Source organism: Ursus maritimus, unplaced genomic scaffold, assembly GCF_017311325.1.
Source record: "Ursus maritimus isolate PB19 unplaced genomic scaffold, ASM1731132v1 scaffold_18, whole genome shotgun sequence".
Lineage (NCBI taxonomy): Eukaryota > Metazoa > Chordata > Mammalia > Carnivora > Ursidae > Ursus > Ursus maritimus.
In genome coordinates, this window is record NW_024424230.1 from 36,345,292 (window position 1) to 36,372,213 (window position 26,922).

At 47.9% G+C, this 26,922-nt stretch overlaps 1 protein-coding gene across 3 annotated transcripts in view; it reads right to left on the reverse strand.

The window, feature by feature from the left end:
* Positions 1–14,598: 14,598 nt before the first annotated feature.
* MAPRE2 (microtubule associated protein RP/EB family member 2) overlaps positions 14,599–26,922 on the reverse strand; it is a 149,260-nt gene continuing 136,936 nt past the window's right edge. For all 3 annotated transcript variants that reach the window (XM_040632607.1, XM_008691121.2, XM_008691115.2), the window contains 3 exons: positions 25,934–26,073; positions 21,584–21,742; positions 14,599–16,043 (listed from right to left, as the gene is read on the reverse strand). In XM_040632607.1, coding sequence (XP_040488541.1) covers positions 15,969–16,043; positions 21,584–21,742; positions 25,934–26,073 — 374 coding nt within the window. In that variant the 3' untranslated portion in view covers positions 14,599–15,968. The remainder of the gene's footprint in view (positions 16,044–21,583; positions 21,743–25,933; positions 26,074–26,922) is intronic.

The following is a 26,922-nucleotide window of genomic DNA, read 5'->3' on the forward strand; positions in this document are numbered from 1 at the left end:
ACCATTCACTTCGGACCTGTGTTTACTCTCATTTCATTGGCTTAGGAAGGGACCTCAGATCAAGTAAGTGAGTGAGAAAAAACAATTGAAATTAAGTCAAAGTACCCATGAAAGTGATATTTTAATTCAAACAAATTGTAAGCACCAACTGTGCCTCTAAAAGCACAGATTTATTTCACGTTGGACTTATCTTTCCCCTCCACGGTTTATAAGGTAGGAAAGCTGCTGAGTCTAGGGGACCAGCCCTGCAGGGCCGTGTTTGGATTGTGTCATTTGTTGGCAATCAGAATTTTTAAGAACCAGAAGGGATCCCAAAGATCATGTAGTCTAATGCTCTCATTTTTTGTTTTTATTTCACGAAACTCCACAAAGGGATGTGCCAAATTATTTTAGAGCAGCAGCACACATGCGACGGAAATCCCATTCTCTCTGCGCGGTGCGTGCACAAAGCAACGACCCAAAACTTGTCCCTCACTCTTAACCGCATTGTACCAGTTCTCTGTGGCTGTGTCACGAACCGCCCTACACTTAGTGACTTACACCAGTTTGTATTAATGGTTCCACGGGATGGCTGGGCAGTCCTTGCTCGCGGTCTCTCCACGGTTGTGCGGATGCTCAGAGGTATCTGAAGGCTCAAAGGGGCTTGAGGGGCTGGGCATCCAGGATGCCTCCTCACACACAGAGCTGCGGGGGGTGGGGGGGTGGGGGACTGTTGGCTTCAAGCTCAGCTGGGCTCGGGATCAGCTTGTCTTGAAGGTCCCTTCTGATCTGTAAACTTGGGCAAGTTATTCCCTCTCAAGAGACTCACTGCATGAGAATGTCTTAGGTGGCAAGGAAGACATTCATTTAAGTTGCTTCTCTGACTTTAAGATGACACATACACGTCGCATCAATAAAACTGATCAACTGGATTTCAATAAAAAAACAACTGGTGGGTGTTCAGGGTTCAAGGAAGCAGCAGATGTTTATGGATGTTAGCAGATGTTATGGATCTTAGCTAAAATGTCGTTCCCTGGGGCGCCTGGGTGGCACAGCGGTTAAGCCTCTGCCTTCGGCTCAGGGTGTGATCCTGGTGTTCTGGGATCGAGCCCCACAACAGGCTCCTCCGCTATGAGCCTGCTTCTTCCTCTCCCACTCCCCCTGCTTGTGTTCCCTCTCTCGCTGGCTGTCTCTATCTCTGTTGAATAAATTAAAAAAATAAAATCTTTAAAAAAAAATAAATAAAATGTCGTTCCCTGGTTCTTTCTTTTGCTTCTTCCATCTTCTGTTCCAAAGCAGCTGCTTTCTGTGTAACATCTGCTTGCTGTGATCCTTCCTCGGGGCTCCCTTCATTCTGCATCTAAGTCTAGTTTCCACAGCTCGGTCCTCAATCCTTAGTGCAAATGAGAGAGAGAGCCGGGCCGAGGACTCTGAGTCCTGCTCGTAGAGTCGGGCTATGTGGTTGCTGGCAACCCCAGACTGACTGCTCCTGGGTTGGCTGTCCCCGTGCTGTTGCTGCTCGGTGGGGGGTGGGGGAGGCAGGACCTTGGGGTATAACCTCTGGCTGCTAGGGCTACTCCTTCTACAGGTGTGGTGGGAGCAGTGGGCAGTACTGAAGTTACATCTAGCGCAGGGTAGTGGTAGTATTATAGTGTCTGTATCACCTGGCAAGAATAGCTACTACTTATAAAAAAATCTGTGTGCAAGGTACTTAATACATGTCATCTCATTTATTCTTCATGGGACACCTGGGTGGCTCTGTCGGTTAAACGTCTGTCTTGGGCTCGGGTCTTGATCCCAGGGTCCTGGGATTGAGTCCTGTGTGGGGCTCCTTGCTTAGCAGGGAGCCTGCTTCTCCCTCCGCCTGCCACTCCCCTTGCTTGTGAGCTCAGTCTCTCCCTTTCTGACAAATAAATAAAATCTTTAAAAAAAATTTTTAAAAAAGGGGATTGTAAGTCATTTATTCTTCAAAATGTCTTTGCAAGGTAGGTTTAATTTACATATTCAGATGAGGAAATGGAGGTTAAGAAATGATAGGCAATTTGCTTAAAATCACACAGCTAGAAGTGATGTGGCTGGGATTTGACTCCAGAGCATTTTCAAAAACTATTCTCGTTTTCCTCTATATGGTTGTTTGCTTGTTTGGTTAATTTTTATTTTTATTCCATATAGTTAAGACAGTGTTATTAGTTTCAGGTGTACAGTATAGTGATTCAGCAATTCTGTGTATTACTCCGTGCTCATCAAGATTAGTGTGCTCTTCATCCCTCACCCACTTCGTCTCCCATCCGCTCTGGGAGCCACCAGTTTGTTTTCTCTCGTTAAGAATCTGGTTTTTAGTTTGTCTTTTTTTTCCTTTGTTCATTTCTGTTTCTTAAGTTCCCATATGAGGTGAAATCATATGGTATCTCTCTTTCTCTGACTAGTATTTATACTCTCTAGCTCTGTCCATGTTGTTGCAAATGGCAAGATTTCATTCCTTTTTATGACTGAATAATATTCCAGTGTGTGTGTGTGTGTGTGTGTGTGTGTGTGTGTGTGTGTGTATAATGTCTTTTTCCAGTCATCTATCGAAGGACACTTGGGCTGCTTTCATAATTTGGCTATTGTAAAGCTGCAATAAACATAGGGGTGTGTATATTCTTTTGAATATTTTTTTTTTTTTTTGGATAAATACCCAGTAGTGTGATTACTGGATCATATGGTAGTTCTATTTTTAACTTTTGAGGAACTTCCATACTGTCTTCTACATAGGCTACCTTCCCATCAACAGTGTAAGAGGGTTCCTTTTTTTCCACACTCTCGCCATCACTTGTTTCTTTAGCTATTCTGACAGAGTGAGGTAATACCTCATTGTAGTTTTGATTTGCATTTCCCTGGCGATGAGTCATGTTGAGCATTTTTTCATGTGTCTGTTGGCCATCTGTATGTCTTCCTTGGACAAAGGTCTCATGTCTTCTGCCCATTTTTAATTGGATTATTTGGTTTTCTTGTGTTGAGTTGTGTAAGTTCTTTATATATTTTGAATACTAACGCTTTATCAGATATGTCATTTGCAAATATCTTCTCCCATTCAGGTTGTCTTTTAGTGTTGTTGGTTGTTTCCTTTGCTGTGCAGAAGCTGTTTATTTTGATGTAGTCCCAACAGTTTATTTCTGCTCTTCTTTCCCTTGCCTCAGGAGAAGTAGCCAGAAAAATGGCTGATGTCAGAGAAATTACTGCCTGGTTCTCTTCTAGGATTTTTATGGTTTCAGGTCTCACATTGAGGTCTTTAATCCATTTTGAGTTTATTTTTGTGTTATGTTGTAAGAAAGTAGTCCAGTTTCATTCTTATGCACGTAGCTCTTGAGTTTTCCCAAAACCATTTGTTGAAGAGCCTTTTTCCCATTGCATGTTTTTGCTTCTTTTGTCAAATATTAATTGACCATATAATTGTGGGTTTATTTCTGGGCTCTTTATTCTGTTCCATTCATCTTTGTTTATTTTTTGTGCAGATACTATACTGTTTTGATAACTACAGCTTTGTAATATAACTTGAAATCTGGAATTGTGATCCGTCCAGCTTAGTTTTTCTTTTTCAAGATTATTTGGCTATTCAGGGTCTTTTGTGGTTCCATACAAATCTTAGAATTGTTTGTTCTAGTTCTGTGAAAAATGCTGTTGGTATGTTGATAGGGATTGCATTGAATATATAGGTCACTTTGGGTAATAGGGACATTTTGATAATATTTGTTCTTCCAATCCATGAACATGGAATATCTTTCCATTTGTTTGTGTCATCTTCAGTTTCTTTCATCAGTGTTTTATGGTTTTCAGAGTACAGGTCTTCTACCTCCTTGTCTAAATTTATTCCTAGGAACTTTATTATTTTTGGTCTAATTATAAATGGGAATGTTTTCTTAATTTCTCTTTTTGCTGCTTCATTATTAGTGTATAGAAATGCAATGGATTTCTGTATATTGATTTTGTATCCTGTGACCTTACTGAATTCATTTATCAGTTCTAGTAATTTCTTGATGGAGTCTTTAGGGTTTTCTGTATAAAGTATGGTGTCATCTGCAAATAGTGAAAATTTTATTTCTTCCTTACCAATTGGGATGCCCTTTATTTATGTTGTCTGATTGCTGTGGCTAGGACTTCCAGTACCGAGTTGAATAAAAGTGGTGAGACTGGGGGTGCCTGGGTGGCACAGTGGTTAAGCGTCTGCCTTTGGCTCAGGGCGTGATCCTGGCGTTCTGGGATTGAGCCCCACATCAGGCTCCTCCGCTAGGAGCCTGCTTCTTCCTCTCCCACTCCCCCTGCTTGTGTTCCCTCTCTCGCTGGCTGTCTCTGTCAAATAAATAAATAAAATCTTAAAAAAAAAAAGTGGTGAGACTGGACATCCTTGTCTTGTTCCTGATATTAAAAGAAAAGCTTTCAATTTTTCACCATTGGGTGTGTTGTTAGTTGTGGGTTTTTCATATATGGCCTTAATTATGTTGAGGTATATTCCATCTAAACCTACTTTGTTGATGGTTTTTATAATGAATGGATGCTGTACTTTGTCAAATGCTTTTTTCTGCTTCTATTGAAATGATCATATGGTTTTGATCCTTTCTCTTGTTGATGTGATGTATCATGTTGATTGATTTGTGAATATTGAACCACCCTTGTATTTTGAGAATAAATCTCACTTGATCATTGTGAATGCTTTTTTTGGGCAGGGGAGGGGCAAAGGGAGAGAGAGAGAGAGATTCCTGAGCAGGCTCCACACCTAGCACAAGCCCTACAGGGCTTGATCTCATGACCTTGAGATCATGACCTGAGCTGACGTAAAGAGTCAGATGCTTCAACAGACTGAGCCACCCAGGCGTCCCTGTTGGGAATTTTTTGATTACTGATTCAATTTCATTGCTGATAATTGGTCTGTTCAACTTTTCTATTTCTTCTGGATTCAGTTTTGGGAGGTTATATGTTTCCAGGAATTTGTCTATTTCTTCTAGCTTGTCAAATTTGTTGGCATATAATTTTTCCTCTTAATATTCTCTTAGAATCCTTTGTATTTCTGGGGTGTTGGTTATTTCTCCTCTTTCATTTTTGGTTTTGTTTGGGTCCTCCCCCCAACCCCGCCAGGAGTCTGGCTAAAGGTTCATCAATTTTGTTGATCTTTTCAAAGAATCAGCTTCTGGTTTCATGGATCTGTTCTATTTTGTTTGTTTCTATTTTGTTTATTTCAGCTCTAGTTTTTATTTCCTTCTACTGGTTTTGGGTTTTGTTTATTCTTCTTTTTCTAGCTCCCTTAGGTGTAAAGTTAGGTTGTTTATTTGAGATTTGTCTTAAGGTAGGCCTGTATTGCTATAAACTTCCCTCTTAGAAGAGATTTTGCTGTATCCCAAATATTTTGGATCATTGTGTTTTCATTTTCATTTGTCTCCATGTATTTTTTAATTTCCTCTTTGAGCTCTTGGTAGATCCATTCGTTGTTTAGTAGCATATTATTTAACCTCTGTGTATTTGTGTCCTTTCCAGATTTTTTTCTTGTGGTTACTCTCTAGTTTCATAGTGTTGTGATCAGAGAAGATGCATTGTATGACTTCCATCTTTTTGAATTTTTTGAGACTTGTTTTGTGGTCTAATGTGTGATCAATTCTGGAGAATGCCTCGCCCAATTCTGGAGCGCAGCCCCAGCACTTGAGAAGAATGTGTATTCTGTTTTAGGTTGGAAGGTTCTGAATATATCTGTTAAATCCATCTGGTCCAATGTTTCATTCAAACCTACTGTTTCCTTGTTGATTTTGTTTGGATGATCTGTCCATAGATATAAGTGGGGTGTGAAAGTCCTCTACTATTACTGTATCGATTACTTCCTTTATGTTTGTTATGAACTGCCTTATGTGTTTGGGTGCTCCCATGTTTGGTGCATAAATATTTACAATCATTCCATCTTCTTGTTGGGTTGTTCTCTTTATGATTATATAATGTCCTTCTTTGTTTCTTGTTACACTCTGTGTTTTTAGTCCATTTTTTCGGATATAAATATTGCTACCCTGGTTTTCTTTTCACTTCCATTTGCATGATAAATGCTTCTCCATCCCTTCACTTTGAATCTGCATGTATCTTTAAGTCTGAAATGAGTCTCTTGGTAGGCAGCATATCGATGGGTCTTATTTTTCTATTTATTTGTCACCTTAGTCTTCTGTTTAGAGCATGAGTTCATTTACATTCAAAGTAATTATTGATATGTATGTATTTATTGCCATTTTGTTACTTGTTTTATGGTTGTTTTCGTAGTTCTTTTTTCCTTTCTTCCCTTGCTCTCTTCTCTCATGATTAGCTGGCTTTCTTTAGTCATATACTTGGATTCCTTTCTATTTTTTGCATATCTATTACTGTTTTTTCGTCGTTACCACCAGGTTTGTATAGAACAACTTCTGCATATAGTAGTTTATATTAAGTTGATGGTCACTAAGTTTGAACCCATTCTTTACTTTTGTCCCCCATATTTTAGGTGTATGGTGTCGTAATATACATCCTTTTATTTTGTGAGTCCCTTGACTGATTTTTTTTTATAATTATACTTATTTTTACTGCTTTTATGCTTCCTACTATCTTATTCTTACTTACGGTCTTTCCTTTCCACTCAAGGAGTCTTCTTTAACATTTCTTGTAGGGCTAGTTAGTGGTCATGAATTCCTTTATCTTTGTTTGGGAAACCTACTCTGCCATCTTCCCAGCAATCTTTATTATGTGGTTATTTGTGCAACCATTTTACAACCTGTAAAGTGTTTTATATGGTGTTTTTATTTTGTGAATCCCTGGACTGATTTTTATAGATACTTAATTTTACACCTTTTGGGCTTCCTACTCTTCTTATTCCTGCTTAGGCTCTTTCCTTTCCACTCAAAGAACGCCCTTTAACATTTCTTGTAAGGCTGGTTTAGGGGGGATGAATTCCTTTAGCTTCTGTTTGTCTGGGAAACTATCTCACCTATTCTGAATGATGGCCGTGCTGTGTAGAGTTCCAGCTTTAGCAGATCCACCCCCTCCAGCCAGGCCTGCCTTCGTCCTGGTGGTGGCAAGTCCCCTGTCACAGAGGACCAGCATGCAAACCCTGCTAACACTGTGCATCCTGCCCACACGCACAGTGTGGATCCGTCCCCTGTAATACGCTGTTGGCTGGAGACCATCCGAAGCGGTGCCACCAGCCTGGCAGTGTGCAGGCAGCCCCACAGGGGCCGGTACCACTCTGAAGGGACTACTGTCCTGGGAAGAGGGGAAAGATAACCACACATACCAGTCCGAGCGCAGCCCCAGCAGCGGGCGGGGGGTAGACAGCTGGTCTGATTGCGGGCCCTGTCCACCCATGAAAGCTTCTCAGAAGACAACACAGGGAAAAGACCCTGCTAAGGATGCTAAGGCCTCTCTGGCGAACTCCTGGTCTCACTCCACTCAAGCCCAAGGCAGCCCCAGATTGGACCACTAACACCAGAGGGACTAAACCCTGCCCACAAGAGGCCATGAGAGCCACTGTAGACGACTGGATGCAGGAAAAAGTGGCTCAGTCATGAACACTGGGCGCGTGCAGCACATGTAGAAGACAGCCCTGAAGTGCCAGGTCCTGGAGAGCAGAGGACACGGTACCACAGGGCACTACAGGACCTCTTCATAAGGCCATGGCTTGCAAGAGCAGGAGATGCAGCTGCCTTTCCTTTTTTTTTTTTTTTTTTTTTTTTACTTTTTTTAAAAAAGATTTTATCTATTCGACAGAGAGAGGGAGTGCGTGTGCATGAGCACAAGCAGGAGGAGCTGCGGGCAGAGGGAGAGGGAGAATCAGGCTCCTTGCTGAACAAGGAGCCTGATATGGGGCTCGATCCCAGGACCCCAGGATCATGACCTAAGTGGAAGGCAGACACTTAACCGACTGAGCCACCCAGCGCCCCTGTAGCTGACTTCCCTAACACATAGAAACAGACAGAGAGTTAGACAAAATGAGACAGAGAAATATGCCCCAAATGAAAGAATAGGATGAAATCCCAGCAAGAGACCTAGGTGAAATGGAGAGAAGTAATACGCCCGACAGAGAATTTAAAATAATGGTCATAAAGATACTCACTGGACTCAAGAAGAGAGTGGAGGACAACAATGAGACCCTTAACTATGACCCCAAGACTGGCAGAACAAATTCCACAGCTAAATGTAGAGAAGAGGCCATGTGGAAAGAGGGTAAGGAAGGGTAGGGATGTGGCAGGGAGCTAAATGGACCTGCAGGGCTGTCCCCTGGTGCGGGGGTGGCAGCTGTGCGCACAGAGAAGGGAGAGAAACAGTCACACTGGGGAGCCTGCATGGGGAAGATGAATCCCTGTAACCTTCGGCTTTGAAAACCAGAGGGGCCAAATTTCATGAGCTCTTACAACCAGCAGGATTAAATCTTGGAATTTTAAAAATCAGCGGGCTCTGCTCTGAGAGGAAAATGAATCCCCGCCCTTAAAGAGACAGCACAACAAACAGCCCACGGAAATATAGCACAAAAGCAGCAGTTTGAAAAACACCTGGGGCTTGGGTGGGAGGGTTATTTACTAATCTCAGAGTTGAACTGAAGGGACAGAGATCACTGGGACAGCTGGCCAGGAACAAAGGAGCTGGCCTAGGCCATTTTCCTCCCCTGCCCCCAGTATAGACACAGGAGTACCTGCGGGAACCAGTGCGGTGCTCACAATTACATCCCCCCCACCCCCCATCCGTCTGTTTTATCCTGGGATGAAGACTGACACGGGAGTGATTTCTGTGCATAGACAGTTTAGGTCCCTGGTAGATTGGTTTTTACTGAACTGTCTCTTGGCACTATGTCATCAGGGATAGTCCTGATGACTACTAGGATGTTACTGTATTAGTTATGAGATGCTTTGAAGGTCGGGCTCCCTCCATCACTTAATTTCTTCCTAGGATCCAGAGAAATTTCTCTTAGATCTAAGTATCTACACTCTTAAGTAACTGTTTTCAGCTTATAGGCTCTTTAAATGGAGTAATGATTACGTACTTCTTGATGTTGGCAGCTAGGAAGCTCAGTGGTAGTTTTTCCCCTTCACCCTAGTAATATCTAGAAGACCCCAGGGTGTGTGAGGCCACTGACCGGACTTCTGCTTTCATCCTTTCCCTCATTTCCCTTTGCTCTGGTTTCCTCACTTATATGCAGTATATGCTTTTAAAAAATAAACTGCTCTTCATTCTGCTCTTCTTTTAGAGTTCCATTAGAGTAACTGAGGGGTAGTGATGTGATACTAGGAGTAAAAAGTCGCTATTGACTTGTGCTTTACCCGTGGTTGGTTCTCAGCATTAAATCAGAGGAGAAAATAAAAACACTCTCCCCTACCCACTTTCTTTAGCTTAAAAAATTCTTTTGGGTCTTTCTGAAGTAGTAGTTAAGAGCTCTCTTGGATATAGGTTTTAAATTTAAAGAGTGTCTAGTTTGGTAATTTTTCCTCTTCTGGGGAGCACAGTTGAGCCAACACTTAAACAAAGAAATGTGACCGGGAAAAGACACCTTTTCTGTGAAGCAGCAGCCAGTTCCTTCTCTGGTTCCCAGGGCATGGTTTCTCCAGAGGAGCAATGCTAATGGAACCCATGACCAGAGATCTTTCGTGGACCGGATACGTGGAGCCGTGGGTTTCTCTTCTGCCAAAGCTGCAGCCTTGGCGGAATCCTCTGGCCAGCCTTTGCCTCCTGCCCACCTCAGCTGGCCTTGGGCTGCCGGTCCCCGTCCCCAGAGCCGGGGTTCTTACCTTGCCTGTCCTGAAGTGAGCACATCACTCCTGCCTCAAGCTAACCGGTTCTCGTTGAGCTGCACCTGGGTTGAGGACATCAAGTCCGCCTCCCAACCCCCATTCTATTTTCAAAACAGGAACAAGTGACTCGAAGGATACTGGATTATTCTTAAAATATCTTAAAAAGGAAGAGGGATCACCTCTTCTACCCCTGCCCCCTTTGCAGTCTTTCCTTCTCTTTCCTTTGGTTGGAAAATCACGTAAGGGGACTGCCACCGAGCTAGAAAAGTAGGGAGTGAGGAGCTGAAAGCTCTTGCAGGCTCGGCTCTGCGGGCATCACCGGTCCAGAGTCGTCCTTCTAGGTCTTCAGAAGCCTCGTAGGTTCAGCCCCAGAGCACACCTGTATCGGGCTTGGGGCCACTGCTCCACCGACAGGCAGCCCTCTGCCTTCCTTGTGGAAGGCGGCACCGGCACCTCGCCGGCCGGTGGCAGCGGCGTCTCCGCCCGCAGAGCCGCGTGGGCAGCGAGCCCGCGGGGCGGGGTGCGCGTGCGCCGCCTCGTGCGCAGCCGGGAGGGCGGAGCTCCGGGCTTTCTCGGCCTGCAGCGTGTTGAGTGGTGGCCGGGTGGTCCCGCCGACCGTTTTCAAACTGCTGCGCGTACACTGGCTCTTGGGAGTGTGTTCAGATAATGTTTGCAGCCTCTTTTTAATACTCATAGGCTAACAAAACTGTTCTAACCGGGGCGTATCTACACCGTCAAGTCTCGGGGACACAGCCATCCGTCTGCAATTGCCAACATTATGTTCTTAGAAGAGAAGCAGGATTCCATCCGAGCCTTTTTAGATCTGTAGGTATGACAAACGCAACTGGTCATTCTGTGTCTATTAAATCTTTAGAAGGAATATGATGTTCATCCCTGAGTAAATGTTACCAAAATTTAAAAAAGAAAGGAAAGCTAGATGACCTCGGATGTTGTATTAATAATGTCTTAGCTGTGGCCGGCCAGCGTTCTGTGACATTAATCTCAAAACCACTCTCCCGAAAAATTGAAAATGTTCTGAGGTAAAATTCACCCTTTTGTTCTTGGCCCCCTTCCCCAGTTTTCGCCCATGTGGTGGGACAGTGACTGTGTGTGCAGGACAGGGTGATCCCGGAACCTATCTTTGAGAGAGCTGAGCCTCTGAGAGACTGACATTTAAGGTGATCTCCCATAGTCTCTCTCTCTGGGAAAACTTTGAAGCTGGTAAAAAATGGTTTCACTGGGAGGAGGTCACATTTCATCTGTATAATAAATATGTCAGATTGGAAGAGAGTGTCCTAGTGGTAAGCTGTGAATTTAGATCAGATTAAATTCCGAGTGCATTTATGGGAATGTTTTGTTACTTCTCTAAAGGTTAGAAAGTAATGTGTGAGGGCAGTTAGATTTGGCCAAAACAGTAAGATAAACTAGATAACCTTCACGACCTAGAGAAATGGTAAAATGTAAAAAATGAGGGACGTCTGCTACCTAGAAGGAAATGTGTACTTTGTTCCGAAAAAGAACCCATTGAGGTACTGGGCTAGTTCCTACTGAAAATCGTAAATTCAGAGGTACATTGATATGTTATTACCCTTTAAAAATCTGCATTTATACTCAGTCTTAACAAAATAGTTACAAAATACCGCAGGAACCTGGTTTAAGAAGTTAAGCTTGACAAGCTAAAAAGTCACCATTTTCAGTGAAAAAGAAAAATGCATTCAACAAATAAGGTTCGGCTGGGCCTTCCATAAGCCTCATGGACACACAGGAGGCGGGACACGTCGCAAACACCTTCTGTGTGAGCCCTACCTGTACAAGGCGTGGGGGCTGGGGGGTCCTGCCCTTGGGCAGTCCTGTCATCTGAAGTCCCCGTGCTGCATGAGGGCTCCTCCAGGGCTCCATGGATTTTAAGGTTTTAAGGTTTGCCTTCCATTAGGCAATAAAGCCAGAGCTCTTCCAGTGAGTGGTGAACGTCCGAGTTCCCAGCCCAACCAAACAGGAGCTGCCCTGCTGTGACACCTGCACGGTCTGGCAACACGGCGTTAGGGCTCAGAGGTTGGGTCAGTGATGTCTGCGAGCGATGGAGCCTGCAGGGGTCAGAGGAGCTGGGTCTAGCAGTCAAGAGGAAGACTAAGAAAGGCCAGAAATGAAGTTACCTGTTTCATTTTAGAGAACTGGCATAGTATAACTTGAATTTAGTGGAATTACATGAACTCCTCTCTGTCCTGCCCCCTCCCTCCGCCCGGACCCATGGGCCTACCCATATTCCCACAATCCCAGTAGGAACACGTTCAATTTTCAGAGATGATCTCAGATTTACTAAATGGAGCAAACCTGTTATTCCACCACTTTTGTACCATTAGTGATGTGTTTCCTAGAGTCCACCGGTGTGCCTTTCAAGTAAGATGGTGACACATATTCTGGACTATTTGTGGGCAGATGTCTAAGTGTGAGATCGAGTGTTTAAAATCCCAGAGTTGGTGAATGAATTGGAAACACATGGTGTTTTGAGTGTGAACTTTCCCAAGCCAGGCAGTGGCTCAGACTTCCGTCACACACTTACCCAGTGCAGCCATGAGTGTGGATGGAGAAGAGTGGTAGTATCTTTCTCTGCTCTTAAAAGGGCCTAAAGGCAAGTGAACGGAAAATAGTTGCCAAAGGACAGTACAGAAACCAAACTGGCCTCTAGGTGGAGCTTGAAAGCAGTTTAGGGCAGGCTGGCATAGGCAGGGTGGGGAGAGCATCGGCTGAGCCTCCCTAAGCTGTGGACTCCTGGGCTAAGGTTCCCACATGCTGCCGTCTCCTGTTCTCCAGCCTCTCCAGGCGGCTCACGGGGCCACTTCTAAGGCATTTCTTTTTGTCACCTATTCCTGTGCCTCTAAGTTGTTATTCTGTTGATGCGTATAAATCATCACTGTTGGTCCAAGTAGTCAAACTAGAGGGGAGAAAACACTCTGAGAGCTTTTGCCGATCGTAGGTCATTCTGCTGGCTGCTCCCCCAGCTTCCTACCCGCCCAGCCCTATCTGGCCCAGATGGAGCCGGCTGGGGCTCCGGAGCTAGGCTGTTGTTGGCCTGCAAGCACGATCTTTTCTAAGGGAATGGCTTCTCTCTTTTTTTGGTAAAGTTTTTAAAAAGGTATCACAGCTGCTACATTTGATATCAGATACTAATCTTTAATTCCTGTTAAAACATTTGCCATCCATAAAAGCAAAGACCCCCCCCCCACCTCCTTGTCAATCATGATAAAATGTGGGTAGATGTGGGATTCCACATAAATAGCCTGTTGACGCACACATGCTCCCTCGGGAGGAAACCCTTAGCATAAAAATGTAAGAATCTGTAAATTCAGTCCTTTTAACATATACTTTTTTTTTATTAAATATGTAAAAAGATAAACGCAAGTCAAGTTATTCACATATTCAGAGACAAAAAAAACTATTCTACCATGCGACAGTAGGGTAATGTAAAATGAATGTGATACATCTGAATAAGACTTTTTCATCTATGATGTCATTACTTATCTCTATTTATAATTAACAATACATATGTTTACATTCCTTTCAGTTTACATTGAATATATAACAAAAGCTTTATGGTGTACTATTTAGTAAAAGTAATCTGAATGCATATTAAACCTTAACGGAATAATGGAAATACTCACCAGGGAAGGGAGTTCTTGGTTCCCTTCTGGAGTTTACTTCTCTCTGGTCAATAAGGTGTTTGTCTTTTCTTTCTCTGCTTAGAACATGGGCTCTCTCTCTGCCCCCTGCTTCAGTCACTTCCTATCTGACACGAGCAGGGGAAGTGCTACCACCAGCTACAGCCGTGTGGCTAAGAATGAAGTCCGGCTTCTGAGAGGGTGGGCAGAGCCCAAAAAGGATGCTTCTCAGCCCAGCGTGAGGACGTGTGATGGGACCATGGAGGGAAATGTGCCCTGGATGCCGAGATGGGAAGACGATGGGGTTACAGCCCTCAGGGGAAAAAGGAGCAGCTCTGGGAAAGGAGGTGGTCTGCACAGAAGCTGGGGTGCAGCCAAAGACTAGGGAGAACCCTAGCTGTTCAAGATTCCCCAAAGCATCTGTGATGTCACATGCGAACTGGCACGATGGGAGAGGGGTCAGATGCGGACAGAAAGAGGAACGTGTAGCTCCTTCCTAAATCCGTGACTAGCTGGCGCTAAGAGTCTGGGATGGAGAATCAAGCGTGACCACCAGGGAAAGGGAAGGTATCTGGCCAGTATGTTTTTATAGCTGACAAGCCCGGGGCTCTGGGGGAGAGACAGAGCGGCTGTCACCAAGGAGGCTTCGGCAACCTGCGCTGTCATCAGCCCCACCCCCATGCCGGGGATCCCGGCCACCATCCACCATCCACCTGGCACTGGGTATTACTGAGATGTCCCTGCCTAGGAACCAGCGAAGTATCATCCGCATGGAATTATTTTTGGTGCCTCTCTACAAGAGCTACTTTTACGAAGGAAGGTCCGTACAGAAGGCTGGGAGGGACCACACTGGTAAGCATGAGGCCGTGCGTAGCACAACCGCCACCTGTGCCCAGGTGGGGGAGGACGTCACTGCCGAGAGCCAGGCTGTGCAGCCTGAGAGAGAGGAGCTGCCGCCGCTGCGCATAGCAGGCGGGAGAGAGAAGCAAGGGAAACCGAACACCACAGAACGTCTGTCCAATTATGCACAGTGTGTTGTGATCACCTCAGAAATACAAGCCATCTTGCTCACCTGTAACTCAAATACCACTTTGCTGCAAAAGATTTTGAGAAGACTTCTTTCGTTGGAAAGCTCCAATGCTAGAATTCAGAATTAGTATTTCACCAATTAATAAGAAAAGAAATGTCAAAGCTTTAGGATACGTATTTCAGAAATTTATTTTAAGCTTTTCAGTTAAGAGGCAAGTGGGGCGGGCACACTCGTTTGTGTTGTCGCACCTGCTAAAGTTAGGAAACCAAGTGAAACGAATGATCCAGGAAGGGATACCATCTGTCAAAGGAATAAAAGAGGCAAAGATTTGGAAAGATACTAAGAAAATGTGCAAATATTAGTTAAAAAAATAAGGAATGCTTTTAATTCATTAATGTTTCCTCTATTTATGAATTGCCACGGTAATCAAAGGGCAATGACAAGGAGGGCCGTAGTATTAACGAGGGGAAATTCCTTATTCCAGAAGGTATGGGGAGTCATATAGATTTTTCTGTGCTGTCATTCCAGTGTCAACACCAGACTTCAGAATCAGGAGTCTCCCTTGGAATGACGCTGCTAGTAAGAAGGTCCTCACTTCCAGTGAGCGTGCAGCGCGAAGCAGAGCCCCGCCCCTCAGGGCCGCATACCCTGAAGTCATTCTGGAAGAGGAGTCCCCTAGTGTGGAGGACAGGCTTGGGGCTGAAAGCCAGAGAGAGGCAAGAGGACCTGCACCGACGCAGACCCCCTCTGGACTGTAGGTAACTGATGACAGCTTTTGGGGAGAGTGGCTGCCCACCAAAGAGGACCCTGAGAAAGAAAATATAGCATGAGAACCGGGGAGGGGAGGGGCAAGTACTTGGAGGGTGAAGTGGAGATGGTGGTGTCCTTGAGTGAATGTCTTTAGAAACTGTGGGGTTGTCTACCATGCTCAGGGAGAAATACTGGGCCCTGAAGTCCTAGTTTTGATTCCATTTTTTTTTCCCTTTAGTGTTGGGATTCGAGGGGGAAACTCTTTTTCCCTATAAAATAAGTCACTGTCCTTATGGCTTTCATATCAAGTATCTCTTTCCCTTTGCTCCAATTTATTATTTGACCAAATTTACGTTCAGAGGTTAGACTTGCAAACATCAAAGCACCACGAATGTGTGACATCTAGTGACACTGGTTGAGAAATGCCAATATAAATACCATATATCAAATTACCATTGTTTCACACCAGGATAAAAAGGGGGTGGTGGTGGTGGGGGGGAGGGGAGAGTTGTTCTGGAAAGAAATGAAAAGAGCAGAATCAATCTCAAGCAGCCAAGTGGCGAAGTAGAAGGTATGTGACCCCGTGATCTCTCAGGTAGGCCGCCCAACGGCCAGCTGCTAATGGGTCTTGGCAAAGGAAATGGGAACCGAGCGCGGTGGCTGGCGTATGCAACAGTGCGTTGATGTTAACGGCAGACTGGGAACAACTGGTTGCTGTTGAGCTTGAGGCCACACGTTTCCCCAGAAGAAAAGTTCCCACGCAAAACTGAAGGTGAGAGCGGCCAGGATGCTTCAGTACTCTTCCTGCTGCTGGGGCTGCTGTTCGTGGACTTGTTCCTCGGCCTCGGGCTCTTCCGGGTGGCCCTCCTGCAGGACAGGGGGAGAGGTTCAGCCGCAACGACGGACTGGGTCGGAGGCCCTGCAGGGTCCGCACAGCCCCCTTCTCCCCGCACAGGTGAGGCCCACCTTGCCAGGCCCGGGCTTTCCCGCTCCCAGGAGCCAATGCACACACCCAGATGCGGGTGCTTCCCCGCTCAAAGGACCTGTCCTAGAACACAGCGCTCAGGCTCGAAGCACCCAACGTTCCTTCTGTTTTGGGAGGAAATCTTCACAGAACACATTCATACTTTCCTGCCCTCGCAAAGAGTCCACCAAATGCACTGCCTCAAAAGCATCGCGACAACCTGGAGAGAACCTGCTGTGGAAAGGCAGAGCCCCGGGGCCACCGCCGGGCGTCAGAGCGTCAGCCCCACCCTCACGGCAGACCACTTGGAGCTTCGGCTTCCTTTCCTGCCCTGTCCCTCTTCTTACCTAGCGTGTGTCCGCCTGAAACAGACCCCGAGGTAGGATCGGTGACTCCGCGGCTGCAGAGACGCAACTTGTCAGAGCGGCGAGGCAAGGAAGGGCAGCAGGGGAGCTCAGGAGCCTTCGCTCAAGGACTTTGGGACCTCTGCTTGGATACGTGAGGCCTGAGTACTTCAGGGCCAGGACCGGATGGTGGAGGTGTTCTTGTAGGGCCTCTTCATTTGTCTAACCCCGAGTACCACTCCACGGAACATCAACCCTGGTCGGCTACCTCCGCAAATTCTTTAACGGGGAGCAAGCAGCTCTTTTTCTTACCCAAGCCGAGTGGGCTCAGCAGTAGGGCCGACTGCTCCCTCAAGAACGCATGCAGGGACCCACACGAGTGCTTGTGACCTCACACCGGACACACTCGCTCCATTCTCAACCCCAGTGCCCCACCCACCTTCCTGCCTGGTCTATTCCCTGTAGCCTTGGCAAGCCCAGCCCGCTAACCCTGGTGGGGTCTTCTCCCCAGAGCTGGGGTGCTGGCTTTCTCTGGGCCCACAGCACTGTGTTTTCTCCTTGGCTACAGAACTCGGGCTTGTAAGCTTGTGTGTCTCCAACACCGTGGCCTCAGGTTAGTCAAGTGAGGGCCGGGGCCTCATCTGTGTCACACCTCGCTTTACTTCCCAACTCGGTACAGGTTGTGTTGAGAAGAAATCCCCGAGGACCCAGGAACAGATGACGGACCCTCTGAGCCAAGGTCCCATGCTGCTTATCTCCTAAGAGGCAGAAGCAGGCCTTAGCAATGGAGGATTGTAACAGGAGAACCCCTTTAACCGTTTTCAGTGAGTTTCACTGATCCATGAGTCCCTAGAGTCCCCGAATTCAACAGAGGAGTCAAGGAGTTCAAGTAGGTAAGGTGCCTAGAAGGTTTGGTTCATGATACCTATTGTAAGCTGCAACTATTATTTCTTGGTGGGAGAACTCTTTGAAATATATTCTAGAAGTGAAAACATTTTAAAAAGTAACTTTTTCTGTGACAACAGGAGAAAGGAACATCGTATCGAAGCCCCTGGTTCAAATCTAGTTCTGTCCCTTACTGGCTCGGTGAAGAGGCCTATTATTTAGTCACGGTGAGCTCTGCCCGCGCCCAGGACCGCCCCCCCATGAGCACCCCCAGAACTACTCCACAGCCGTTGTGCCAAGGCTCGATACCCTGCTCTGCCCACGTGATGCTGTCCTTGGGGGCTCCCCACGCCCTCAGGACTTAACCACATTTGATTTTGGCCTCAGAATGTCCCCTCCCACTCCCCCTCTGCCAACTCATCCCTGGGCCCCCGGGCCCTCGCAAGTTAGTGCCTCCGCTGACAGTGGCATTCCTGTGGGAGCAGGGGAGCAGTTCTTGTGGGGATAACACAGGACAAGGAGTCACTGGACCCTTCCAATACGTGTTCTCCCTCGTATCCAGGAGCAAAAAAGAAATCTAGTGGCAGCCTGGGAACTCCCGGTGTCTGTTCTGCCACATGTTCCTTCTGGAAGCTGCTGTCCCTGCCTTCACCCCAGCATCAGCTACTCCTCTCAGCTCCACCTCCTGGTTCGGCTTCCTCAGGTAACGCACCGCAGCCCTGCGTGGGTGCGCGCAGGACCGTGTTTTAGCCATCATCCTAATAACTCTTTACGGCTAGTGAGGTGCCTTCCTTTCCCACTGCTAGGACTTGGGCAGGTCTCACGCGGGCCTCCCTTGTTTAGTGCGTGTTAGCGTGCACGGGAGACCTCAGAATGCAGATCTGTGTGACATTTTATAGAAAATCGGGTTTGCTCACAGCACAGTTGGGAGTTAACTGTGGGCTAATGGGGCTAACCCAGCACCAAAAGTCAAAGACATGGATTCACATACGGTGGGGGCCTGTAACAAGCTCCGGGACCAAAAACCCATGACATCAGACCTCACCCCTGCTCTCCCCTTCCTACTTGTCGAGCCAGGGGGTGCTGTGGGCTCCAGCGGGCCCAGGGCAGGTCCCACTGTGACGTCATCCACCTGCAGGAACCGTGGACCCCAGTCCACACTTACTAGGATAAAGAGCAAACCTCCCAGCTTACCAAGGGATTGCTAATGCTAGGGGTGCAAGTTAGTTAAGGCGGTGTGAACGTCTGCCGCACGTATCTGGAACACTGAGGCAGCCCAGGGCTCCCAGATCATACCACGTTGTGTAAGCTCACGGGAAAAAATTTTTCTTATGCCCCATATAAGAAGGAAGAACTTAAACACACATGTTGAGTAGGAGGCCAGGCAAAACCTCTGCCAGACAACGGCCTGGAGTAGCACGTGCTCAACTCCCGTGCCTGCGCAGCACACGATCCTGTCTTTCTGAAGGCTTAGCCATCAGCGAGCTGCTAGTTCCTCACGCTTATAATAATCTTCAGAAAGAGAAGACGAAGACTGTACTGAAGAAGGCTCTTGCCTACCACAGGAGGGACATGGGGCAAAGGGAGGAGGACAGGTCATCAAGAAGCTCCGAGGGCTCCTGACTTCCTAGATGGAGGTGGTGGCCCTCGACAGGCTCGCCTGCCCCCGCTCACACGGGCCACATCCCGCCGTTCTTTCCTCACGGCTGTGCTCACGCGGTTTCCTCCGCCTGAACAGTCCTCTCCCTGAGCTCTAACTGCTGCTCTTCCCCCTCATTCTTCAAATCCAACCCAAACGTCCTAGTCTCTGTGAAGTCTTTGCTTGTCCTTCTCCGCTTTCTATGCTCACCTCACATGTATGTCCCTGTCACCACATGTATCAGACCTGACATACTCCCGGTAGCAGTCCTTCGCTGAGGCGGTGGCCCTGTCCCCCTTCTGTACACCCAATGACAGCAACACAGGCTCTTCCCTAGAGCTCTTGGCTGAGCGGGGAGGAATCTCTGGGTCCCTCAACAGTGACTTTGGTGACAGTACCTCAGGAATTAAGTGCCTGTTCACATAAGCAGGCACACCTCAGCTGATGGATGGACACGGCCGCAGCTAAGCAATGACCAAGTCCAGACACCTGTGGCCCCGAAGGGAAGAAGATCCTGAGAATGATAAAGAGGGGCACTAGACAGCTGTCCGGTGATCTGCTTTGGAAACTTCCATTAGGCTTCTACAACCGTGAAATGTACTGCCCCTGTTTACTTCTGTAAGCAAACTCCCAGCTGGATTTCCACATCTTCCAAACCTTCTATACTAGGAGTGTTTGACTCCGAGAATCAAAGACCAGCCATCACCAAATAACGACTTTGAGAGAAGAAGCCTCTCCAGCACATACCTGCCCCCGCAATGGCAACAGAGGGTTCATCGGTGTTTAACCAAAGAACAGGCACTCAGGCGGAATCCCCAGAAGTCACACGCAGAGGGCAGGAGCTCTCCCCCAGGGCCGGCCCTGCCCGCCGTGAGCCGGAACTCGGGGGCCCTGTCGACTCTGAACGTGGAGGTCACCTGAGCCGGCCCCTGCACAGGGACTCCCTCTCGGGACAAGACCTGGCTTGAGGTCGCCGTCGGAAGGGCTCTCCTCCCACCGACAGTACAGGGCTGGGACGCTCTGCTGCTGCCCGCCGCCCTCCTCTGGCAGGAGGCCTGGTCCTTCAGACTCGCCGCGCCCTAGGGCCTGCGGGCGAGGTAGCCCCCAACAAGCTCGGGAGAGAATGACCGTACCTCCCGCGGTCCCTGACAGACCACCCAGCACCTCGGGCTGGCGCAGGCACACTCGAAATCAGGACGTTCCTGCCAGCAGATCTGAAGACACCGAGAACCGTATTTTGTGGAGCCATCACTGCCTCTCGGATCTGGACAGGAAGCTTCTCAGGGCTTCAAGATCTACAGTCTGAGCCAGTGAAAACTTATGAGAAAGCAGCTTAAAAAAAAAAAAAATCTGGGCCAGGGGTAGGGAATGAAAAACACGGTGAGAGTCCTCAAACCCTGGGCCATTTTAGAAATTTTCATCCCTAAGATTTCAAATCTTCCATGGAGTAAACATTTGTCTGGTATTGGGCTGGAATAAGTCATAAAGTAAACTTGCCTGTGACTTGTCCCCATTCTGTCGAAGTACGAACACACCCAACTCCCCCACAGCGCCCAGGGAGTGGCCCCAGGCCTCTGGGTCCAACAGATTCCGTTCCACCACCAGCTTCAGCCTGGCCTAGGGCTGCGCTTGAAACCCCAGCTCCCTCTTTCACACCTGGCCCAGGGGGGGCTCTCCATCAGGCTCCCACCCCTGCCTTGCTGCTGGGGCCCCTCACTCCCTGCACAGGCAGACTTGGGGGTACCTGACCTCGTCTCTACCATTTATCCACCCCTTCCCTTCCTGTCCTTGATTCTGGACAGTCTCGTTCCTCTGCTGTTCCTCACACCTGCTTTCCATCACCAGGATGGAATCCACACCCTGGGGGTCCCCCTCCCATACCCTCTTCCTTGCACTCCTGAGTAGCAAGCCCTGATAGCCAGGTCCTCCCCACAGAAAAGGCTACTTTTTTTTTTTTTTTTTAATTTCGATGTTTCAAGATTTAAGTAATCTCTATACCCAACATGGGACTTGAACTCATGACCCTGAGATCAAGAGTCGCATGCTCTTCCGACTGAGCCAGCCAGACACCCCAGTGGAGGCCTTCTAAAAATATTTTTCAGCTAAGGGCTGTTGCATAGTGCTGGTCTGCACTGGCAATGAGTAACCAAGACAACCAGTGATGAAATAAAAACAGGCAGTTGTGGGGCTTCTGGCGATGGGAAAAACATCTAGATGAATTCTTCCTCTAACCATACTCTGCTCTGTCATGAAGAATCCTTACACACATTCTTGTTGCTCAGCTGCTCAGAGCTGAACACCACTTGATAGCTGGCTGCGTCAATCAGTCCTCTTCTCCCCCCCCCACCCCCATCCACCCATGTCTTCCCAGATGAATTCATGAAGGCACAGCCCACGAGCACGGGTCAACGGATCGTGAGGATGATGATACTTACTCCTCTGGGCATCACAAATACATTGGCTGAGTCCTAACTCTCAGAATCCCAGGGCAGCACCCGAAGGCACACTGATCACTGCACCTGGACCAAGAACGTCGCTTTAGAACGCAGCAGTCAAGGGCTCTCCTCACACTTACGTGTTCGTCCGAAGCATAGAGGACTTCCATTAGTCGCTGCACGAGGTCATCGTTCTCCTGCCCGTGTTCTTGGCAGAGTAGCTCAATCTCTCTCAACTTGCCAAAGTAGAAATCTCTCTCCTTTTCCACACCTTCGAGGGCAAGTTTTAATGAATGTACCTGCAAGGGAGTGAGGGTAGAAGTTAGACCTCCCCCCCCCCCCAAAACAGTATAAGAAACGTGACTGACTTCGCCTGCCTGTAAAGACCTGAAACATGAAATAAGAGATGTGCGATGGACCTTGAGCCTGGGCCACACGGTCTGACTTCATGCCCTCTGCCAACTGACTGTTCATAACCCCTGTCGGACGGATCGTTCTGCTCGACACGGTTGCCTCCGGGCTCCGAGTGAGCTTTCCTCGTCTCCTGCTCACACAGGCTAGAGCACATCCTACCCTGTTCATTCTCTGCAGGGAGGGGAGGCAGAGGAGAGAGGCTGCCACTGTGCTTACCGTACATGTATTTTGAGGACCCTTCTTTCTTCAGGGAACCTGCATGAAGAGCCACGCTTCATTTGGGATCCCTTCAAAAATGTCCCTGAGCCACACTAGACAAATGCTTTCTACTGAGAAACTGGGTCTTAGCTACACAAGGAAAACTGGGTGAGATGGAGAGCCTAGCTCAGTGGACCGGTCTTCACTCCTCTGGTTCTGGGGACACTGTAGGGAATGGTGGGGTTGGGGGTGGAGAGGAAGATGGGAAAGTCATTCCCCCCTGCAAAACAACCCCCCATTCCCTTTTTGCCCCTGGATGCTGCTTCCAGAACCTTCAAGGGCTGTGTGGTCTCTCACAGTGATGACAGAGATGGTGCCAGGAAGGAGACAAGAGTGTCACCTGGGCTGAAGGGACACTGAGCATGGGGTCAACAGACTGGGTCTCAAATCCCAATTGTGTGGGCACAGCAGCTACACACAGGCCCAAACCGTCACCCCGTTCCTGNGAGAAGCCCCCCCTTTTTTAAACCCCTTGTGCATTTAGATTTATGCAGACAATGTTCTTTAGGAGGTAAATTAAAACTTTCATGGCCCTCCTCGGGTGAAATCTCTCCTTCAGTGCACTAAAGTCACCCTAATAGAATTTCTAAAAATTACCTTTGGAAGGGGAAATTTTCTTCTCTAATAAATAGCATGTACAAAGGACCAGATTTATCTGCCTGGAATTACTGCTCCATTCCAACGTACACCGAGCACAGGCAGTGTCCGTCCCCTTCCTGCACACCTGGCCTAAGACTCAGCGATACGGCCCCTCAGCGTTCACCTCGCAGACCCCCTCGCATGCTGCTCACAAGGCGGCCGAGCCTCCTTCGCTCGCTTTCACTCCTCCTGCTGCTGCTACCATGGTTGGGACACTTGTAGGAAATGAAGGCAACCAGCAGCCTTCAGTACAGGAAAACGAAAACTTCCCTTATTCTAGAAATCCTTCCTTGTTTTAAAACAAACCAACCCTCCCCCCCCACCCCGAGTCTTGGCCACAGAGTCCCTCTGAAGCTTGTGTTGGTGCCAGTAGACAGATCGGTGGCACTTCAGGTGTCTGAGTTGGCCAGCTCTCCCTGGACGAGGCAAGAACGGTCTCTGGACGCATTCAACCCACGGAAACTAGGTTTGCTGCCTCTCGAGAGTGCTTTGGTCTGTACGACATACGAAAGGCTGAGGCTTTTGTAGGAAGATCCAGCCCAGGTTGGCCTTTGGTGGTACTCCAGATGCACCAAATGACACGAGCAGCTCTAAACAGCTCTAGTAAAAACCGACAGGGCTGACGCGTACGAGGACAGATCAGCCGGCAAGGGAATTCCACTTTCGCAGTCGCACTCATGAAGACCGATGCCATGCTGCACCCTCAAGGATTGCCGCAGAAGCCAAAGCAGTGGAGATGGGCCCTCGTGTAAGTCCAGAGCAAGAGGGAAGAAGGGCAAGTTCTCTTCCTTCAATGCCCCCCACTCCCTCTCGGCATCCGCACACCGTGGGTCCTCTCCAGCCCCCAGGGCTCCCTGAGCACAGCGGTGACCCCACCCCACTGCCTGTTTGCTAACCCACTCTCCACATACAGCCCTAGGGATTTCAGTTATGTCGTCGTCTCCTGTTATTTAAGACACAGAGAAAGAGAGCAGGGGTGGGGGGAGAGGGAAAGAGAATCTTCAGCAGGCTCCACCCCCAGCAGGAAGTCCGATGCAGGGCACCATCTCACTACCCTGAAATCATGACCTGAGCTGAGATCAAGAGTCGATGCTTAACTGACCGAGCCAGCCAGGCGCCCCTCCCCTGTCTGATTCATTTCTATCACTGGAATTGTCTAGCACAGTGGTACTTTTACAGTATGTCATGGGAGACCGCCTGAACAGGGGCAGGAGGCCAAGTAAATGAGAATTCTTCAAGTTTATGGCACTCATCGCTTCCTCTATTATGACCGTAATTCACTCTTTAGCCAGGCATTTCCACCCAGCCCTTCCTCGTCCTGGAGTCCTCTGTCCCAGCACAGTGACGCCTCTGTGGCTACCCGCCAGCGTCAGCGAGCCACCCTGCAGGCTACCAGGACAGAAAACAGAGGGAGCCATAACAGAAACACGGGTACGGATCTGAAGTAAGTGCTCAGCGAACTGCGGACTGAACACTCACAATTTAGGGTGTGTGACCTTCCCTCTGAGGGACCGGGTGGGGGCGGCGAGGCGAACAGACACACCCCTCCTTGATGTACTGGGGGGAGCAGGTGGGGGAGTGAAGCCCTTTGGAATAAAGGAATTATAGGACCGCTGGAAAGCTCCTCTCGCTCTTCTCCCTCTCTCCCCTCTAGAGTTACATTTTTGGATGGCAGGACGAGCTCTGGGTCCCCAGGGGATGGGAGGCTCTTTGTGTAACCAGACAGTTAATGGGAGCACGGAGCCAGCCCTAAGGAGAGGAAGTGGGTCCGGCTGGCTAAGGCCGAATGGGAGAAGCGCAGGAAGGATCTCAAGGTTTCTATGTGGTTACACTTGGGGTTGGAAGGTTGGAAACTTGGGTGTGGTAGAGGGAGACCATGGGAAGGAGAGAAATGGTGACAGAAAAAGAGGTAATAAAGATATCAAAAGAACTTGGGTTCCTAAGGAGAAATGGTTATAAATCTGAAGTGTCATAGACCCATGCCTGATTCTCTCTAGGTCTACTCTGATTTGCTTGGAGCCTTGGGCATGTTGCCCATGGCTCATTATGGCTGTCCCACCTGCCTTTTATTTGAGAAGAACCTATTACTGGAAATTCCATATGGGTTCAAACGGAGAAGCGGCAGGTAGCTGGAACATTACATAGTTTCTAAATCAAAGTCCTACCCACTGGATGACTTCAGGTTTCATCGTTTTCATTAAAGTGATCAGAATTATAAAGAAACACCCTAGCTAAGCAACCGCCTGCTTTTAAACTAGACTCCTGATTGCAAATATACAATTATCTCAAAAACTGTTTCCAGACTCTTGCTGGCTCATCAGGAATCAGATTAATCACCAGGAATGGCCCGGCCACTTGGCTGGGAACAGCCAAAGAACCCTGAATAAAGACTCCTCTCCCAGCGGTGGGAGCAGCCAGGATAAAGGACTCTCAACTCGGGGTCAGGGGACATGGCTTCTGCTGCGGGCCTTATGCTACCAATGGTTTTATTACCTTTAAACTACATACAATCTCAGGCAAAACGAGTTATTGTTAGGTAGACAGCATACCTACACTTTTATATTGAAAATTTCAATGACAGGAGAGCTAGATTTAGACAGAAAAGAACATTTTTCAGCTTAAAACAGCCTTTCTGTTTTCAGAAAGGTTAAGCCTTTCTGACCCCCCAGTATTCGGTGCTTCTGTGGCACCCAACTTTGCTGTTGTGGCAAGTGTTAGGTGTCCACTTTGCTGGCATAATCCCCTACCCCGTATCACTGCTGTAAGTCCTGCGAGGCAGGGGAAGGTCTTTCCCATGGAATAGGCTTGACACATAGTTGCTGAAGTAAAGGAAGGAGGAAGAGAGACTACCCCTAACTCCAGTGTTGAACCAGAAATGGGCACAGAGGCCGAGGTCTAGCCTGGAGCTCGTGACCGGCCCTGAGGTGTGTGTGGGGGGGGGGGGGGGCAGTGAGACGCTGGCCTACGAACCTGCATTTACCCAGGGCTGAGTCCTCTGTCCTTCTGTGTTAATGTACAGCTTCGAGTTCTATCATCTTTTATTCCTGGTGGGCCACTGATTTTATCTGTCTGAACAATTCCTTTAATCCCTACTTGCTTGAAACCACTGCCCACCGTTCCTTATCTCAGGCCCATAGGCGCTTGCCCCCCCCCCCCCCCCACCAGGGCTGAGGAGTTACCTGCTCGTTCAGCTGTATGACCTGTGTTTCTAAATCTTTATCAGATCTGGATGCTGAGCTGCTGGACGAAGCCCTTTTGGCTGACGAGGGACGAGAAGGTGTGGATCCCGGCTTAGATGCCGGACTTGATTTAGCCGCACCTGAAAGTAACCAGAACAGATTACAAATACTGGCAACATTAAGGATGCTTTTTAAATCTATTGCACATGTAGGATATAAGAGGAGTTTACTAAAAAGTATAGAAGGTACCCCCAGTGACCCCTTCGGATCACAGAAGTAGCATACATACACTTACTAAAAGTGCACACAGGGGCGCCTGGGGGGCTCAGTCGGTTAAGCATCTGCTTTTGGCTCAGGTCATGATCCCAGGGTCCCTGCTCGGCGGCTCTCTCTCTCTCTCTCTCTCAAGTAAAATCTTAAAGAAAAGAAAAGAAAAAGTGCGCACAGTACAACGACAGGATCCGCTTGGGCAACTTATTTAATCTTTCTGAGCACTTTTTTCTCTCAGTATGAGAGTAAGTTATCCTTTCTCCCTCTGGAGAGAGAAGAACAACTCATACTAAGAGATTTTAAGATTTTTTTTTTTAAGAGGAAATGTTCTTAGATAACCTCGAAGCATCACCATAATCGAGTTTCCAACTAATACTTTAGAAAAACATCAGTATAAGGGCATACTTCTTTCCTCTTTGGTTTCCTAGGTCAGGGCACTGAAAGCCTCTGGGAGCAATGACGTCTCCAGAGCAGCGCTGTGCTCCTGTTCTGAATTTTACCGGCACAGAGGTGGGGGATTCCAAGGGAGGGGCAGGGAAGGTACAGGGTGGGACGCCCTCCTGTGTCAAGCAGGATGCGCTCACGGTCTAACGTGAACGGGCGTGAAGGTGCCTCTGACTCAGCCACACTTGCACAGTTTTATGTATGAAAAGAATAATGGCTCTAATGGACTGTAAGGCATTGAATAAATAAAAATCTAGTTGATGAGGGAGGGAGGG